Source organism: Pan paniscus, chromosome 5 (genome assembly GCF_029289425.2).
Source record: "Pan paniscus chromosome 5, NHGRI_mPanPan1-v2.0_pri, whole genome shotgun sequence".
NCBI lineage: Eukaryota > Metazoa > Chordata > Mammalia > Primates > Hominidae > Pan > Pan paniscus.
Genome location: NC_073254.2, coordinates 172,198,288 through 172,219,298, shown reverse-complemented (window position 1 = coordinate 172,219,298; position 21,011 = coordinate 172,198,288). Strand labels below are relative to the sequence as shown.

The window sequence follows — 21,011 nt, the reverse complement described above, 5'->3', positions numbered from 1 at the left end:
AAGCCAAAGCCTAATCTGGAGCAAGGTCATAACTCCCTTTAATTCTGTGAAGGCTGAGGGAGGAGAAGTAACTGCAGAAGAAAAGATGGAAGCAGGCAGAGGTTGGTTCATGAGTTTTAAGGAAAGAAACCATCTCCATAACATAAAAGTGCAAGGTGAAGCAGCAAGTGTTGAAGTAGAAGCTGCAGTAAGTTATGCAGAAGATCTAGCTAAGATCATTGATGGAAGTGGTTACCCTCCCTCCCTCCCTTCCTTCCTCTTTCCTTCCTTCCCTCTTTCTTTCCATCTTTCCTTTTATCCTTCCTTCCTTCTCCCCTCCCCTCCCCTCCTCTCCCCTTCCTGACAGAGTTTTGCTCTTGTTGCCCAGGCTGGAGGTAGATCAAACAGCCCTATGTTGGAAGAAGATGCCATTGAGAAATTTAATAGCTTAAAAGAAGTCAATGCCTGGCTCGAAAGCTTCAGAGAAAAGGCTAACTCTCTTGTTGGGGCAAATGGAGCTGGTGACTTAAAGTCAGTGTTCATTTAGCATTCTGGAAATCCTAAGGCCTTTAAGAATTATGCTAACTCTACCTGTGCTCTATAAATAGAACAACAAAACCCAGATGGCACCATATCTGTTTACAGTACAGTTTTACTGATATTTTAAGCCCACTTTTGAGACCCACTGCTCAGAAAAAAAAGGCTTTCTTTCAAAGTATTACCACTTCTTGATAATGCACGTAGTCACCCTAGATATCTGATGGAGATGGAGATGTACAAGACTAATGTTGTCTTCATGCCTGCTAGCACAATATCTATCCTGTAGCCCATGGATCAAGGAAAAATTTCAACTTCCAAGTCTTATTATTTAAGAAATACACTTTGTGAGGCTATAGCTGCCATAGACAGTGATTCCTATGATGGATCTGGGCAAAGTAAATGGAAAACCCTGTGGAAAGGATTCATCATTGCAGATGGCAATAAGAACATTCCTGATTTGACCTGAGGAAGCAGAGCAAGATGGCTGAATAGAATTCTCCACTGACTGTTCTCCCTGCAGGAACACCAAATGTAACAACTATCTACATAAGAAAGCGCCTTCATAAGAATAAAAAATCAGGTGAGCAATCACATTACCTGGTTTCAACTTCATAGTACAGAAAGAGACAATGAAGAGGGTAGGAAAGACAACCTTGAATTGCCCACACCTCCTCTTCTTTTCTGTGCCCCAGCAGCAGCCACATGGCATGGAGAGAGAATCTGTGCATATCGAGGAAGGAGAGCCCAGCAGTTGGTCTGCATTGCATTGGAGCTCAGTGCTGCCAATATCAGGCAGAACTCAGCTGATGCCCACGGAGGGAGCATTTACACAAGACCTAGCCAAAGGGGAAGCTCCCATCCCAGCCAACAGAATCTGAGTTTTGACAAGCACTTGCCACCGTGGGCTAAAATGCTCTGGGGTCCTACATAAATTTGAAAGGCTGTCTAGGCCACAAGTACTACACTCCTAGGTGGGTCCTAGTGCAGTACTGGGCTTGGAGCCAGTGGACTTGGGGGTACATGACCCAGTGACACACCAGGAAGACAGCTAAAGGAGTTGTTGTGCCAGTCCTCCCCCAACCCCAGGCAATACAGCTTGCAGCGCCAAAAGACACCCCTTCCTTCTGCTTGAGAAAAGAGGAAAGAGTAAAGAGGACTTTGTTTTGCAACTTGGATACCAACTCAATTACAGTAAGATAGGGCACTGGGCACAGTCATGAAGCCTTCATTCCATGCCCTAGTTTCCAGACATTTCTAGACACACCCTTGGCCAGAAGAGAACCTGCTGCATTGAAGGGAAGGACCTAGTCCTGGCAAGACCTATCACCGGCTGACTAAAGAGCCCATGGGCCCTGGATAGTCAGCAGTGTAACCAGGTAGTACACACTGTGGGCCTTGGGTCAGATTCGGAGACATGCTGGCTTCAAGTGTGACCTAGCACATTCACAGCTGTGGTGGCTATGAAGAGAGTCCTCTTCTGCTTACAAAAAAGAGAGGCAAGAACAAAGGGGACTTTGTCTTGTAACTTAGGTACCAGCATAGCAACAACAGGAAAGAGCACCAAAGAGGCTCCAGGGGTACTCAATTCCAGGACTTGGCTCTCGGGTGGCATTTCTGGATCTACCTTGGGCCAGAGGGGAGCCCACTCCCCTGAAGGGTAAGTTCCAGGCCTGGCAGCATTTACCACAAGCTGAGTTGAAGAGCCCTTGGGCCTAAGGTAAACATCAGCAATGGCCTGGCAGTATTCCCCACGATTCTGTTGTGGCAGTGGACCTGGGGAGGGACCTCTCAGCCTGGGACAGGGAAGGGAAGAGTGGAAAGGACTTTTTCTTATGGTTTCGGTACCAGCTTATCTGCAGTAGAACAGAGCACCAGGTAGATTTCTAAGGTTTCCAACTCCAAACCCTGGCATCTCTCGACCACCTGGGGCCAGGGGGAACTCATTGCCCTGAAGAGAAGAACGCAAGCCTGTATGGCTCCTTCACCTGCTATTTGCAGACTCCTGGGGCCTTGACCAAACATAGGCAGTAGCCAAGTAGTGGTTACAGTGGGTCTTGGGAGAGAGCCAGTGCTGTGCTGGCTTCAGGCCTAACCCAGTATAGTTCCAGTAGTAGTGGGGGATCCACAGGGGTACTTGTAACTCTCCTCTCCACCAGTACCAGGGAACTCAGCGCAGAGAAAGAGACTCTGTTTGTTTGGGAGAAAATAAGGAAAGAGAACAAGAATCTCTGCCTGGTAATCCAGATAATTCTTCCAGGTCTTATCCAAGACCACCAAGGTGGTTCCTCTATCAGTCTGCAAGAACCACAGTTTTAGTGGGCTTGGGGTGCCCCCTGATGCAGATTTGACTGCAGTGACTAAAAACTTAGGTCACAACTCCCAAGTCCCTTCGAATACCTGGAAAACCTTCCTAAGAAGGGTAAATACAAACAAGTCCCGACTACAACTACAATAAATACCTAATTCTTCAATACCAAGACACCAGCAAACATCTGCAAGCATCAAGACCATTCAGGAAAACATGACCTAACCCAACAAACACCAATAAATAAGACACCAGGGACCAATCCTGGAGAGACAGATATATGCAACCTTTCAGACAGATAATTCAAAATAGCTCTTTTGAGCTGGGTGCAGTGGCTCACACCTGTAATCCTAGAATTCTGGGAGGCTGAGGTGGGTGGATCACCTGAGGTCAGGAGTTTGAGACCAGCCTGGCCAACATGGAGAAACCCTGTCTCTACTAAAAATACAAAAATCAGCCAGGCGTGGTGGCACATGTGTGTAATCCAAGCTGCTCAGGAGGCTGAGCCATGAGAATCGCTTGAACCCAGGAGGTGGAGGTTGCAGTGAGCTAAGATTGCACCACTGCACTCCAGCCTGGGTGACAGGGCAAGACTCTGTCTCAAAAAAAATAAAAAATAAAAAAATAAATTTAAGAAAACACAGAATGAATTCAGAATCATATCAGATAAATTAAAGAAATTGAAATAACTAAAAGGAATCAATCAGACATTCTGAAGTTGAAAAATGTAATTGACATACTGAAGAATGCATCAGAGTCTCTTAATAGCAGAATTGATCAAGCAGAGGAAAGAATTCATGAGCTTGAAGTAAGCTATGCAGTCAGAGGAGACAAATGAAGAGGAATAAAAATCAATGAAACATGCCTACAGGATCTAGAAAATAGCCTCAAGAGGGCAAATCTAAGACTTATTGGCCTTCAAAAGGAGGTAGAAAGAGAGATGGGGGTAGAAAGTTTATTCAAAGGGATAACAGAGAACTTGCCAAACATAGAGAAAGATATCAATATCCAAGTACAAGAAGGTTATAGAACACCAAGTAGATTTAACCCAAAGAAGATTACCTCAAGGCATTTAATAATTAAACTCCTGAAGGTCAAAAATAAAGAAAGGATCCTAAAAGCAGCAAGAGAAAAGAAAGAAAGAACGTAAAATGGAGCTTCAGTACATCTGACAGCAGACTCTTCAGTGGAAACCTTACCGAACAGGAGAAAATGAGGTGACATTTTTAAGGTGCTGAAGTAAAAAACCCGTTACCCTAGAATAGTATAACCAGTGAAAACGTCTTTCAATCATGAAGGAAAAATAGACTTTTTCAAACAAACAAAAGCTAAGGGATTTCATTAACATCAGACCTGACCTACAAGAAGTACTAAAAGGAGTTCTTCAATCTGAAAGAAAAGAATGTTAATGAGCAATAAGAAAGCATGTGAAGGTGCAGAACTCACTGGTAATAGTAAATACACAGAAAAACATAGAATATTATAACATTGCAATTGTGTTGTATAAGCTATACCTTTTTTTTTTTTTTTCGAGACAGAGTCTTGCTCTGCTGCCCAGGCTGGAGTGCAGTGGTGGGATCTTGGCCCACTTCAAGCTCTGCCTCCTGGGTTCATGCCATTCTCCTGCCTCAGCCTCCTGAGTAGCTGGGACTACAGGCACCCACCACCACGCCCGGCTAATTTTTTGTATTTTTATAGTAGAGACAGGGTTTCACCGTGTTAGTCAGGATGGTTTCGATCTCCTGACCTCATGATCTGCCCACCTTGGCCCCCTAGAGTGCTGGGATTACAGGTGTGAGCTACCGCACCTGGCTTGTATAAACTATACCTTAAGTAGAAAGATGAAAAGATGAGCTGATCAAAAATAATAACTACAACTTTTCAATATATAGACAAGTATGATAAGATATAAATAAGAAACAACATGGCTGGGCATGGTGGCTCACACCTGTAATCCCAGCACTTTAGGAGGCCAAGGTGGGTGGATCACTTGAGGCCAGGAGTTTGAGACCAGCCTGGTCAACATGGCGAAACCCTGTCTCTAACAAAATTATAAAAATTAACCAGGTGGGGTGGTGTGTGCCTGTAGTCCCTGCTACTCGGGAGGCTGAAGCACAAGAATTGCTTGAATCTGGGAGGCAAAGATTGCAGTGAGCTGACAAAGTTAAAGTGTAGAGTTTTTACTAGTTTTCTTTTTGCTTGTTTGTTAGTTTGCTCATTTATGCAATCAGTACTAAGTTGTCATCAGTTTAAAATAATGTGTATTAAGATATTATTTGAAAACATCATGGTAACCTCAAGTCTGAAAACATTCAGTGGATACACAAAAAATAAAAAGCAACAAATTAAAACATACCAACAGTGAAATCACCTTCACTGAAAAGAAGACAGGAAGGAAGGAAGGGGGAGAAGACCATGTAAACAACCAGAAAAAAACAAATAATAAAATGGCAGTATTAAGTCCTTACTTATCAATAACAACATTTAATATAAATGAACTAAACTCAGAAGACATTGAGTGACTAAATGGATTAAAAAACATAAGACCCAATGATCTGTTGCCTACGAGAAACACACTTCATCTGTAAAGACACACATACACTGAAAATAAAGGGATGGAAAACGATGTTCTATGCAAATGGAAAGCAAAAAGGGCAGGAATAGCTATACTTATATCAGACAAAATAGGTTTCAAGACAAAAACTATAAAAAGACACAAAGAAGGTCATTATATGATGAAAAAGGGGTTAATTCAGCCAGAGGATATAGCAGAAGTTATAACATTTGTAAATATATATACACCCAACACTGGACCACCCAGATAAATATATAATATATATTTATATGTTTGAGAACAGCCTGGTCAACGTGGCAAAACCCCGTCCCTACTAAAAATACAAAAAAATTAGTCGGACATGGTGGTGTGCTCCTGTAGTCCCAGCTACTTGGGAGGCTGAGGTGGGAGAATCACTTGAACCCAGGAGGTGGACGTTACAGTGAGCCAAGATCACACCACTGCACTCCAGCCTAGGTGACAGACTGAGACTCTGTCTCAAATAATAATAATAATATACATTTATTTTTTTTCCTTGGTTTTCTGTCACTATGTATGCTCATGTATCCAGGTATATAAAGCAAATATTATTGGAGCTAAAAAAGCTAAAAAGAGACATTAGACCCAAATACAATAATAGCTGCAGTCTTCAACACCCCACTTTTAGCATTGGAGAGATCATCCAGATGGAAAATAAACAAAAAAACACTGGAGTTAATCTGCACTGCAGACCAAATGGACCTAATAGATATTTACAGAACATTCATCCAACAGCTACAAAATACACATTCTCCTCCCCAGCATATGGATCATTCTCAAGGATAGACTATATGTTAGGCCACAAAACAAGTCTTAAAACATTCAAACAAAAGTGAAATTTTATCAAGTATCTTCTTGATCATAATGGAATAAAACTAGAAATCAATAGTAAAAAGAATTTTGGAAACTATACAAACACATAGAAATTAAACTATATGTTTCTGAATGACCAGTGAGTCAATGAAGAGGTTAAAAAGGAAATAGAAAAATTTCTTGAAACAAATGATAATGGAAACACAACATACCAAAACCTACGTAATACAGTGAAAGCAGTACTAAGATGGAAGTTTATAGATACAAGCACCTACATCAAAAAAGAAGAAAAACTTCAAATAAATAACCTAACAATGCATCTTAAAGAATTAGAAAAGCAAGAGCAAACCAAACTCAAAGTTAGTAGAAGAAATAATAGAGCTTAAAGCAGAAATAAATGAAATGGAAATGAAGAAAACAATACAAAAGATCAACAAAATGAAAAGTTTATTTTTTGAAAAGATAAATTGACAAACCATTAGCCAGACTAAGAAAAAAAGAGAAGATCTAAATGAAAAAGGAGACATTACAACCAATACCACAGAAATTTAAAGGATCTTTAGCAGCTATTATGAGCAACTATATGCCAATAAATTGGGAAACCTAGAAGAAATGGATGATTTCCTCGAGACATTCAACCTGCCAAGATTGAACCATGAAGAAATCCAAAAGCAGACCAATAGCAAGTAACAAGATTGAAGCCATAATAAAAAGTCTCCCAGCAAAGAAGCCCAGGACCTGATGGCTTCGCTACTGAATTTTACCAAACATTTAAAGAAGAACTAATACCAATCCTACTCAATCTATTCTGAAAAATAGAGGAGGAGGGAATACTTCCAAACTCATTCTACAAGGCTACTATTACCCTGATAACAAAACCAGACAAAGACACATCAAAAAAAAAAAAGGAAAATTATAGAACAATATCTCTGATGAACATTTATGTAAAAATATTCATTAAAATAATAGCAAACTGAATTTAACTGTGCATTAAAAAGATCATTCATCATGACCAAGTGGAATTTATCCCAGGGATGCAATGATGGTTGAACATTCTCAAATCAATCAATGTGTACATCAGATCAACAGAATGAAAGACAAAAGTTATATGATCATTTCTATTGATGCTGAAAAGCATTTGATAAAATTCAACCTTTCCTGATAAAAACCATCAAAAAACTGAGCATAGAAGAAACATAGCTCAACATAATAAAAGCCATATATGGCAGATCCACAGGTAGCATCATACTGAATAAGGAAAAACTGAAAGCCTTTCCTCTAAGATCTGGAACACAACAAGGATGTCCACTTTCACCACTGTCATTCAACAGTGTTTTCACTTATGTGTGGGAGTTAAAAATTAAAACAGCTGAACTCATGGAGATAGAGAGTAGAAAGATGGTTACCAGAGCTTGGGAGGGTACATGGAGGCTGCAGGGGTGATGAGGAAGGTTAATGATTACAAAAAATAGAAAAGTATTTGATAGAACAACAAGGCGAATGTAGTCAGTAAGAGTTTAATCATACATTTTTAAATAAATAAAAGGGTATAAATGGATTGTTTGTAACACAAAGGATAAATGCTTCAGGTGATGAATACCGTATTTACTTTGCTATCATCTATTAAAATATCTCATATACCCCATATATATGTACACCTACTATGTACCCACAAAAATTAAAAATAAATTTTATTTTCACAAAAGCAACATTCATGATTCATGGGAGAAGGTCAAAATGTCAACATTAACATGTGTTTGGAAGAAGTTGATTCCAGCTGTCGTGGATGACTTTGAGGGGGTTCAAGACTTCAGTGGTGGAGGGAGTAGCTCCAGATGAGGTGGAAACATCAAGAGAACTAGAGTTAGAGATGGAGCCTGAAGATGTGATTGAGTTTCTGCAATCTCATGTTAAAACTTGAATGGATAAGGAGTTGCTTCTTATGGATCAATAAAAAAAGTGGTTTCTTCTGAGACCGACAAGATTGGGCATGTTTAGGGTGGTATGGCCGTCAACAAGAAAGTGGCTTCTTGAAATGGAATCTACCTCTGGTAAAAATTCTGTGGATAACAACAAAGGATTTCAAGTATTACATAAACTTAGTTGATAAAGTAGCAGTAGGGTTTGAGAGGATGACTCAAATTTTGCAAAAAGTTCTGTGAGTACAATGCTCTCAAACAGCATCACATGCTACAAGGAAACTTTTGTAAAAGGAAGAGTCATCAGTGCTGCTTAAACTTCATTGTCTTATTTTAAGAAATTGCCAGAGCCACCCTAGCCTTCATCAATCACCACTGGATCAGTCAACGGCCTTTCACGTTGAGCCAAGACCTTCCACCAGCAAGAAGATTATGACTTGCTGAGGCCTCAGATGATCATTAGCATTTTTAAGCAATAAAGTATTTTTAAATTAAGGTATGTACATTGGTTTTTTTAGACATATGCTATTGCACATTTTATACACAATAGTATAGTGTAAACATAACTTTTATATGCACTGAGAAACCAAAAATTTGTGACTCACTTTATTGTGATATATACTTTATTTCAGCGGTCTGGAACCAAATCTGTAATATTGCCATGATGTGCCTCTAGATCCCAAGTTAGATATTTAAATTGAGGGCTATACAAAGGAAATTCTATCAAGAGGGGATTCAAAAACACTTCAGAAATCATTGGCAGGAGATGTCCGTGGGTATTCAAGTTTGTTTTTTTATTTAGGAATTAGAAAATGCAGTTGGGAGCTGGACAGATGACTTGACCCAGTTGAGCCTGCTGAAGGACACCCTCTCTGCCTATATCAGTGCTGATGATATCTCCATTCTTAATGAACGCGTAGAGCTTCTGCAAAGGCAGTGGGAAGAACTATGCCACCAGGTAAGATAAGTTCTAAAAATGGAATTATCTTGATGATGGAAAATTGGGAGATGAATTTGAACGTCAGATGGGTTAACCCACATGTGGACCCAGCCCATAATTCTTAGTACGGACAAAGGAAGAACACTGTGGCTACATTTCAGATCAATATATTTATATTTTACCACATTTTAGAAAAACCTAAACTGGATTCTTTTTCTTTCACTTTTGCTGGCTGGCATTTTATATATATATATATATATATATATATTTTTTTTTTTTTTTTTTTTTTGAGACAGAGTCTTGCTCTTTTGCCCAGGCTGGAGTGCAGTGGCACAATCTCGGCTCACTGCAAGCTCCACCTCCCAGGTTCACGCCATTCTCCTGCCTCAGCCTCCCGAGTAGCTGGGACTACAGGCACCTGCAACCATGCCCAGCTAATTTTTTGTGTTTTTAGTAGGGATGGGGTTTCACCATGTTAGCCAGGATGGTCTCGATCTCCTGACCTTGTGATTTGTCTGCCTCGCCCTCCCAAAGTGTTGGGATTGCAGGCGTGAGCCACCGTGCCTGGCCGCTGGCATAATATTTTTAAGAGAAAGCACAATGTTATGGTTCACAGATGTGATTTTGCTGGGTAGATATACTTGAAACGTGAAAAACTACTGTTGTATTTGCAACATTAGCTAATACTGTGGAGCTGGTTTTGTTCAGGGAATATTTATTATCACTTTTAATTTACTGTAGTTGTTTCCTGGTAATTTATATTCATTTATTTTTAGTCATACTTTATTCATTTATTAAATACCTTCTATGTGCACAACGTTTTAAAAAAAATCCCAGATTGACTTTGAGTTGGAAATGAAAGGGAAAGATTGGTGGAAAGGCAGCGAGAAGACATCCTAGGCAAAGAGGAAAAACAGATTCAAAGGCTCATAATGAAGAACAGACCCAAATGCCTTGAGGTTATGTTCTCCAGGAAGCAGGGCCCTGTCTTTGTTACTTCTATACCCCGAGTGCCCTGCCTGGCACATAATAGGCTGTGATACATCTCTGTTAAATGGATCAGTCATCTTAATTATTGTGATGTTAACAAACTGTAATAAATGTCCCTATCGTCAAGTTTAAACTTGATCTGAGACTAAAATCAGTCTAGGAGAATGTGTACAGTTAAGAAGAAAACCAGGCATAAACAGGTAAAAACAATGTATAAAACTGTCTAAAGGACCCAGGTGTGGTGGCTTATGACTGTAGTCCCAGCACTTTGGGAGGCTGAGGCGGGTGGATCACCTGAGGTCAGGAGTTCAAGACCAGCCTGGCCAACATGGTGAAACCCCGTCTCTACTAAAAATACAAAAATTAGCCGCGGATGGTGGCGGGTGCCTGTAATCCCAGCTACTTGGGAGGCTGAGGCAGGAAAATCACTTGAACCCAGGAGCCGGAGGTTGCAGTGAGCTGAGATCACACCATTGCACTCCAGCCTGGGCAACAAGAGCGTAACTCCATCTCTCTCTCTCTCTCTCACACACACAAACTATATAAAGATGTAAGCAAGCTAAGGCTAGTGTGGATGGCAAGGAATAAAGGAAATGTTTCTTGAGATGGATACATTTTGAATTGAGTTTCGAAAAGGGGAGTGGAGGAGACTGATTGATGGGAGGAAGCAAATGAACACTCTGACAAGGTGGCAGTTGGAGCAGAGGAACTGGCTGGAAAAAGCTGGTGTGGGAAGACTGAGGAAGGGGCTGTTGAGAGGGGGCTCTTATGTCCCTACTCTTATGTCCCTGCCAATTGTGCTGCCCTGGGATCTCTTTTGTCTCCCATCCTCCACACTTTCTCTGACTTTAGAGATGCTTATCTTCATACTTCAGGAACCATTAAACAGAGTTTAAGCGGCTCAGAGCCTCTTGATTTATGTGATATCAACAAGAAGTGTATTTTCAGGAAAATTTCTCTCTGTATATTCAGGTGAAAACCCATGTTTTTCTCAATCCGTGGGCCAACAGAAAACTCTGGAGCACACGTGGTAGATGTGTGAGCAGTTTCCTATGAATATATACTTTTTAAAAAGTGGGATACATGTATGAGATGGCTTTCACCAACATGTTAATGATTTGAGTTCAAAATGAATTTGGCTACTTTCACAAAGCTTCATTTTCTCAGTGAACACAATGAGGAATTTACATGGAGTTACGCATAGAGGGTAGTAATGCTAATCACAACGCTTGATTCATTTCTGAATTCTTCAAACTGAAAGCAGTACCTTATTATACAGTAAATCATCCTATAATTTTGCAATGTAAAGACTTTATCATGATGTATCAAAATGAAAGATATTTGGTGGGTACAAATTGTGGGAAATTATCACAGCAACCTTCAGTTACGTTTGTGAGCCCATTCATCTGTTTTTCTTAATTTTAGGAGAAGTCTAGCACTACCTGCTCTCTTAATATTTTTTAGCATGTTGGATGAATTGAATTAGACCAGATCTATTGCTTTAGCTAAATGATGCCTGTGAAGCCTTCAGAGAGATAATATTTTAGAGATTGGATCCTGTTTGCTTCAAACATGCCATGAACTTCCCTCCCCAAAGACCTGGATTATGCCACTCTTCCTGCCGACACTGTTTCTTCCCTTCTAATTTTCTTCTTCTTTTTTTTTTTTTTTTGACACAGAGCTGCTCTCTTGTTGCCCAGGCTGGAGTGCAATGGTGTGATCTCGGCTCACCGCAGACTCCACCTCCTGGGTACAAGTGATTCTCTTGCCTCAGCCTCCCAAGTAACTGAGATTACAGGCATGTGCCACCACGCCCTGTAAATTTTGTATTTTTAGTAGAGACAGGGTTTCTCCATGTTGGTCAGGCTGGTCTCCAACTCCCGACCCCAGGTGATCTGCCCACCTCAGCCTCCCAAAGTGCTGAGATGACAGGCGTAAGCCACCGTGCCTGGCCTTCCCTTCTAATTTTCTAACCTGTTTTCTTTTACATTCCACAACCCCTGTTATGTCATTTATGAAATTCTCAGCCCTCAGTATGTTCTTGGTCCTCTGAATTCTCATTTCTCTTTTGGTTGTGCCATTATGTGGCATTGTGTTATTATTCTTTTTAATGTTTGTGACCTCATTCCAAGAATATGAGGACTTTGATATGCAAAGACCATTTCTTTGCATCTTCAGTGTCTAGAGTAGCTAAGTGTTCATGACGTATTGTTTATAATGAAGACATTATGGCATTGATTCTATTTCTTCATACTTACGTTTCTCTTAGTGTAAAATAATGACAAGATTTTGAATATTTTGAAGATTAAGAAGATTATGGTTATGCAATACTTCTTGATTTAGGAAAACTGTTGTATAAAAATGCCATGGAATTATTGTTATTACTAATTGCTAAAGTAGTCATTCATATGTTGTAAAATTGTTCTCCAGACTTAGATATATCTAGACAGCCATCTGAAAATATAGTTCAAAAGCTGATGTTGATCATGCGATATGCTGTAAATAGATTAATAACTTACACCTGTGAGGAGACTAAGAAGTTAAAAAGAAACAGCAAACGGAATACATAGTGTTTTTAGAAACTTTCCATGTTGAAGTGTCTTAATGCTTGAAGCTAAAGCGTACTTATATTATTAATACTTCAGTCTGAAAAATAATATTTAAACCAATGAGAGTTTAGTCATGGGTTTGATCAAGGTGCCAGGATGTAACTCTAAGGAGGATATAGATTAGTTTCTCGTTCTTGAGTTAGTTGTTTCTGGTGAATTTCTGTCAAGTATGAAACCACAAAAGGAAATGAGCTTGTGCCCATGTCTCATTGTAAAAGTCAAAACTTGAGTTCAACATAACATTATCCCTACTAAGGAGCAAGTAGTCTGTTCCTATTCTGACCAAAGCAGTTGATGAGGAGTCTGGAGTACCTGGGACTGGCGATGAGAATGCGGAATAGAGGCCGTGAGTAAACATTGCAGGGCAGAGTTAATATATTAAAATATCTGTTTTCAAGTAGACACCCCAAATGTTTTGTTGTGCCTGTGTACAGCCAGAGCTTATACTTGTTTTTATTCAGTTTTGGTTTGTAGATTTGTGTGTAATTCTAGCTGAAATATAAGTATATGTCATCATCGTAATTGCTCGTTACTTTGTCAAAACATCATGGTAAAAATATTTCAACCAGAAAAGGATGTATTTCCTGTTGAGCTGCTGCACACTCTGAAGGTTTTAGCTGGTGCTTCTCAGCTGTTGGCAATGCAATGTATTTGTGGCCTTGCAAAAACATAAATAGGTGCTAAGCTGATAAATAATTTGAGGGTTCATCTGAATCCAAAGAAAGAGATGGTAATGTTTACTTAGTATATAGACTAAATACTAGATGTACAAACCAGAAGGAAGATGCCATTGCCCTTATCTTTTGAAAAGCGTTTGGCCTGGGTTTGCACCCAGTGCTTGTAGCCTCACTGTGTCTTTTTTAAGGTATAGCTCTGTGGTAAGAAAATGAAAGCAACATTTTCATGGTGTGTGATAAACTCAAGGGATTTAATATATATTTTATCTATCTATCTATCTATCTATCTATCTATCTATCTATCTATCTATCTGTGTGTATAATCCAGCTGCTTAGTGGAGATATAGAATACATGAGTGTCAAGGGAGGAAAAAAAATTTTAAACTTAAGTGATGCCCTGTAGTCATGTATAATAGTACTAGTAGCAACAGCATAGTAATGGCCAGCTGTTGTCAGGTCTTTAATATATATCAGTCAATTTCTTTCTTTCTTTTTTTTTTTTTTTTTCTGAGACAGAGTTTCACCCTTGTTGCCCAGGCTGGAGTGCAGTGGTGCGATCTTGGCTCACTGCAACCTGTGCCTCCTGGGTTCAAGCAATTCTACTGCCTCAGCCTCCCAAGTAGCTGGGATTACAGGCACCTGCCACCATGCCCTGCTAATTTTGTATTCTTTTAATATTGATGTGGTTTCACCATGTTGGCCAGGCTGGTCTCAAACTCCTGACCTCAAGTGATCCACCTGCTTCAGTCTCCGAAAGTGCTGGGATAATAGGCGTGAGCCAGTGCGCCTGGCCATATCAGTCAATTTCTTAAATTACTCTCTTATTTGTCTAATATTACCATATTGATAGGACAGTGCTGGGCACATAGAGACACTTGTTTACTACAGACAATAAACATTTGTTTAATGAATTTTTGGAGCAAACATAAGAATAATTTCCAAATGAAAGGAGTAAGTCGTAGAGAAAATGAGGGACCTTGTCCTGATCATGCAGTTAGTCAGTGATGGATGAACTATTTTTGAATCTCAGCTGCCTCTGGATATTTAATCATATTTGCACCCCATGTCAAAGACTCAAACTTTGCTGGTCTTATCTTGTACTGATTCTAAACAAGTGCCCCAAATTTGTCCAGCTTTCATATTCCTTGTCTCTGGAATGGGGATAATAATACTTACCTATGAAAGTAATAGGTAATATTTTTCTATTATGGGACCATCCTCCCTGCAGATATTGGTGAGTAAAGGCCTAGAGTTCATTCTTGGCTTATGGCCAAAATTCGGGGGAAGTGTAAGGAGTTACTTGTTCATCTTCAGTCTGAAGGGCAGGAGTTTCGATTCTTTTTCTTTTTTTTTCTTCTCACTCTGTTGCCCAGGCTGTAGTGCAGTGGTGTGATCTTGGCTCACTGCATCTTCCGCCTCCCGGGCTCAAGCGATTCTCCTGCCTCAGCCTCCCGAGTAGCTGAGATTACAGATGCCTGCCACCACGCCTGGCTAATTTTTGTTTTTTTAGTAGAGGTGGGGTTTCACTATGTTGGCCCGGCTGGTCTTGAACTCTGCCCACCTCGGCCTCCCAAAGTGCTGGGATTACAGGCATGTGCCACCAGGCCCAGCTTCGATTCTTAGACAATGATTACTTTGGGCAGTCCAAATAATAAGAGTATAGTTTCAGTTTGGCCATCAGTTGAACCGGGATTTTAACTACCAGCCAGACTCCTGACTCTTGCTGCTCTGTGAATGAAAGGGAAAAGGCCGTATTCACCAGAGAGTTCGCAATCTGAGAGATCAGCAGAAGATCAGAGTGCACGCAGCTCTCAGAGCTAGAGGGGTAAGGGGTCCTGGAGGGATTATGTTCTTCAGTGCTATTTGGGGTATGGTGTAAAGTGACAAAATTTGTCCCCAAAACTTTTAAATCTCTGTTTCCTTAGCTTTTTCCATTTCTAGTAGGACCTACCCCAAGTGAGTTCACTGCCCTTTGACTGTTCTGTATTATTCTGCCTCCAAAAACCTCAATGAGAAACTAAATTATACTAATGGGGAAATACTTAGTAGATTCACCAGTGTCACCCAACCCGGAAAAACTTTTACTTTAAAAGATCATAATTGAATCAAAAGAATAAATTTCTCATGGTGGCCTTTCAAAATTTATGGTAGGTTATGGGGCTCACTCTCTAGGCAACTCACTGTGCCTAAGGCTGGCCTTGGGATACGTATCCTGGGCTCCTGGACTAGTTTACAAGGATGTAGAATCACAGATATTTAGTTTTGTGTTATCTGTCTAATCATTAACAGAGCCAATCCAAGGCAGAATTGATAACTAGAAAGTGTATAATACCTTAGAAATATTTTCATTTTCATTTTAAAAAGGAAATTTGTTTGAAATATGTAAAAAGTAAATGTATTAAGGAAGGAAAATGTCTTAAAACAAAATATAGCAAAATGTTAACAGTTTGAGCCCAGGGAGTATGTAATGAGTGCTTACCATCCAATTCCTTCAGCTTTTCTGTGTCGGAAATGTTTTGTAATAAAATGTTGAGGGTAAAATAAAATCAATAGGGACAGGTTTAATGCAGTGGAATGAATAGTGGAAGAGCCAGCATTATGAACAAGACTGTGGAAGAACGTCTTCAGACCTTCTTACCAAATCATGTTATGTTTTGCCAACGTGTAGTTTAACTCAACTTGAAACATTCCTTAGTATTTCAACCAGCACTGTGAACACAAGAGTATTATATTTTGAAATCAGAAAATTTTAGAATTCTGGAAAGGATAATTCTAGACCTAGAGATAGGAAAACAAGCCCATTGTATATATATAATGTATAAGAAACTCTCAGAACTCAGTAATAAAAAGGCAATCTAATTAAAAAGCAGGCAACGGATTTGAGTAGATAATTCTCCAAAGGAGATATATAAATGGCTAAGAAACATGAAGAGTCTCAGTATTGTTAGCCTTTAGGGAAACGCAAATCAAAACCATCATCAGATACCACTTCACATCCATTAGGATGGCTGTAATCAAGTGTTGGTGAAGATGTAGAGAAATTGGAATCCTACTACTGGTGGGAATGTGAAATGGGCAGCCACTTTGGAAAACAATCTATAGTGTTACCATATGACCGAGACATTCTACTGCTAGATAAACACCTAGGAGAAATGAAAACGTGTTCATACAAACACTTGTGCACAAATGTTTATAACAGCATTATTCAGAATAGGCAAAAAATTGGAAACAACCCAAATAAGATGAGTTGATAAATGCAATGTGGTATATTCATACAATGGAATATAGTCAGCAATAAAAGGAATGAAGTATTGATACATGCTACAATATAGATGAATCTTTAAAATATGCTAAGTGAAAGAAGCCAGCCATAGAAGACTACATATTGTATGATTCCATGTATATGAAATGTCCAGAATAGGAAAATCCATAGGGACAGAAGGGAGATTAGAACTGGGAGGTAAGTGAGGAGGAGCAGTAGAGTAACTGCTGATGGCTACAAGGTTTTCATTGTTGTGGTGGTGGTCGTTGTTGTTTGAGGTGGAGTCTTGCTCTGTCACCCAGGCTGGAACACAGTGACACAATCTCGGCTCACTGCAACCTCTGCCTCCTGGGCTCAAGCGACTCTCCTGCCTCAGCTTCCCAAGTAGCTGGGATTACAGGTGTGCGCCACCATACCTGGCTAATTTTTGTATTTTTAATAGAGATGGGGTTTCACCATGTTGGCCACGCAGGTTTCGAACTCCTGACCTCTAGTGATCTGCCTGCCTTGGCCTCCCAAAGTGTTAGGATTCTGCCTGCCTTGGCCTCCCAAAGTGTTAGGATTACAGACGTGAGCCACTGCACCTGGCTTTTTTTTTTTTGGAATGATAAAAATATCCTAAAATTGATTATGGTGGTGATTGCACAAATGCTGTGAATATACTAAAAAGCACTGAATTGTACATTTTAAAACAGGTGATTGTATCATATGTGAAATACATCTTAATAAATCTGTCATGCAAAAAAAAAAGAAGGAAAAGAAACAAAATTAAATAAATAAAAATGAAAACTGCAGAGAAGTAGAGGAACTTTCCTGGAGTCCATGTGTCAGTATGGAGCTGAGCCTTGGGGCACCTGCCTCCATTTCAGGCTGCTTCGCTTGGATGCTGCCCGCTTCCTCACTCTCTAGATACCTGAGGCTCATTCTTCCATCCCTTCTTTTCTTCCTTTTCTTCTTCCTTCCCTATTTTTACTCTTTTCTTTCATCTTTCTATTCTTTTTTTCTTTCTTTCCTTCTTTTTTCCTCCCTTCTTTACCATCTCTCTTTCCTTTTACTTCCCTTCTTTCCTTTCTTCTTTCCCTACTCTTTTCCATTTCTTCTTTCTTTTTTACATTCACTGGTCAGGTATCCTATCTATCCTGAACCAATTGTGTGAAGTTGCATTATCCAGAACCTTTAATAAGCTAATGTGTATGTGAATCTTCAGGAAAGAACTAGAGGATTCAATGTCTCCCACTTTATAATAGCAAATCCTGGACTTCAGGAAACAGTGGGCTAAAAAGATGTATGACTATCATTCATTGTAGTCCTAGTTTATTTGCTATTTTCCTTGGAGTTTGGGCTTCTCTCTGATAATCATTTTGCCTATTCTCCCATTTTAAACTTTTCAGCTCTCTTTAAGGCGGCAGCAAATAGGTGAAAGATTGAATGAATGGGCAGTCTTCAGTGAAAAGAACAAGGAACTCTGTGAGTGGTTGACTCAAATGGAAAGCAAAGTTTCTCAGAATGGAGACATTCTCATTGAAGAAATGATAGAGAAGCTCAAGAAGGTATGGAATGCATGGCTACTTAGGTTTTCATTCTTCATAAGGCTTATGTATACTTTTCACAGGTACAGAAGGTGGCTTTACTCACAATTACTTTCCTGTCAAAGGAGCAGTATATTTTAAACATTTTATCTTTTTAATATAAAATAAACTTGCAGCTGGGCGCAGTGGCTCACGCCTGTAATCCCAGCACTTTGGGAGGCTGAGGTGGGCAGATCATGAGGTCAGGAGATCAAGACCATCCTGGCCAACATGGTGAAACCCTGTCTCTACTAAAATACAAAACATTAGCCTGGCGTGGTGGTGCGCGCCTGTAGTCCCAGCTACTCTAGAGGCTGAGGCAGGGGAATCACTTGAACCCAGAAGGTGGAGATTGCAGTGAGCCGAGATCGTGCCACTGCACTCCAGCCTGGTGACAGAACGAGACTCTGTCTCAAAAAAAAAAAAAAAAAAAAAGGATATCCAGCATAAAATAAACTTGCATAAAAAGGCCTGCTTTACACATAAAATATATAGAATACTTGCAATTTGTGATGAAATAGAGCATCTACTATTCAGTTCAGTATTTGGGGGTCTTAATTACCTGTTCAGCAGGAACCCTTTATATGTATTATTTTTCTTTCCTTTTTTTTTGTTTTTTGTGTATTTTTTTTTGTTTTAAAAAGGTAAAGCCACTAGAGAGAAACTGAAAGAAAACATTCTTAAGATAAATTGAATTGACATTTTCTCTCTAAAATATGATTTATAGACCATAGATAGGAATTAAGAGTTTTCTGATAATTTTGGCTTCATATTATTTTAAAGGTATGTATATCTTATCAAATTATTTTACATATTCATTTGGATCCAAAACATTTCTGATGTCTATATAAAGCTGATCAAATTTGCTAGCATTTTAAAATTTTTGATGATTTCGGCCGGGTGCGGTGGCTCACACCTGTAATCCCAGCACTTTGGGAAGTGAGACAGGCAGATCACCAGAGGCCAGGATTTTGAGACCAGCCTGGCCAACACAGTGAAACCCCATCTCTACTAAAAATACAAAATATTAGCCAGGCATGGTGGCACATGCCTGTAGTCCTGGCTACTCAGGAGGCCGAGGCAAGAGAATCACTTGAACCCAGGAGATGGAGGTTGCAGTGAGCCGAGATTGTGCCACTGCACTCCAGCCTGGGTGACAGAGTGACACTCTGTCTCAAAAAAAAAAAAAAAAAAAGAATTGGGTGATTTCAGTGTTGTTTCCACAGTGCTTGTGAACAATCAGTGATTTTAATGTTATTTTAATTTGTGCTTCTCATTAGTACATATCACCATCTAATGTACAATGTATTTTTTGTATTTACTTATTCGTTGTCCAAATGGAGACCCCACTGATCTGTCAGCTTTCCAGGAGCGTGGGCTTTGTCTAATTTTGTTTATTGCTATATCCCCTGCACCTGAAACAGTGCCTAACTTCTCATAAGCACTCAGCCAGTATTTACTGCATTTATTCTGAAAAGAAATATAAATGGTTATTAGGAAAAATTATTTCTATCCATATGCACACATAGAGAGAAAATTAAAACATCCAAAGCCAACATGTACTATTAATGATGTTACAAATCTAATGGATTTGCCATTAGATAAGCCTTTATGTATCCAATTTGCTTATCCATTGGATAAATCCAAATGGATAAGCATTTGTTTACTTGATATTGTAAAACTTAAAACTCTTGGCCGAGATGATACAGATTTCATTTTAGCATCTGCTCACGGTTGCCCTTTGCTAAGTTGCTGGGTGTCAGAGAATGCTGTCAGTGCGTGATTCATGCACTATAGGTAGTAGAGTAAAATTTGCTATAGAATAAATTTTGATTAAGTTTGTCTCTATTCTCATTGCTTTTTTTTTTTTTACTAAATTTAGGATGTATATTGTGAGAGTGTGGGGGAAAAAACCATCTCTTGAACAATCTATAACCAGAACTTAAAATTTAGAAAAATTTCAGCTTTTCATATAGATAATTTTATTACATTGTTTGGCACAATGTTAGGAATATTATTTAAAATGTTAACTATACTACCTCGTATATTAATAACTCATGGGTTTTTTTTAAAGGGCTTTTGAGTTTTCCTCTTTGTGGCGTCTCTTTTGTAAAGGAAAATAACATCAAGGTTTGGTAATTTTGGCAACATAGAAAAAGGCAGTTGTCAACTGGAAAGTGCTAATAAGATGAAGGAAAAAGAAAAAGGCAATTCATAAAAAAAACTGAAGCCAAGATATTAGTGTCTGTTGGTATTAACACTCAAAAACAGTTTGATTTTAAAGACAATCCAAGAGGATTATTTTATTATAAATACTTTTTAAGTCTTAAAGTAATTCCCTTGAAAGAAACACTTCTCAATAAAATCATCTCAAATGTTTGCTGAAATATTATAATGTTAATAAATCCATTCAACGTATTGGTCTTTGAATCCCATTGTGTTGAAATAACATAAAAAGGAGGGTGGGTGGGGCTGCAGGTATGAGGACAGCAGTCAGCCCTGGAATGGAATAAAGTTTTGTTGGTCCCTACCATTCCCCTGGGGCCCTTTGGCTTAGGTAAATGACTTGGGAGGATAGCTCTGTTACCACACTAACTTTAGACCAAGGGAAGGTTAAAATGTTCACACTCATATAATACCCGTCTTCATATATTATTTTGCTGAGAAACTATTTATTACGTAACAGGAGCTTAAGCCAAAAATAAAAAAGTTGATCCTAAAGACCGGATCCTGTCACTGTGGCAAGAGAGTAAGAGGGTCATTGGGGATAGCAGTGGCAGTCAGGGGAGGGGATCGTCCTTTCATCGTCACTTAAA

General features: G+C 39.3%; 1 protein-coding gene across 21 annotated transcripts in view; it reads left to right on the top strand.

The window, feature by feature from the left end:
• SYNE1 (spectrin repeat containing nuclear envelope protein 1) overlaps nt 1–21,011 on the top strand; it is a 519,329-nt gene that overhangs the window by 442,809 nt on the left and 55,509 nt on the right. For all 21 annotated transcript variants that reach the window (XM_055114235.2, XM_055114240.2, XM_034963099.3 and 18 more), the window contains 2 exons: nt 8,952–9,107; nt 18,019–18,177. In XM_055114235.2, coding sequence (XP_054970210.2) covers nt 8,952–9,107; nt 18,019–18,177 — 315 coding nt within the window. The remainder of the gene's footprint in view (nt 1–8,951; nt 9,108–18,018; nt 18,178–21,011) is intronic.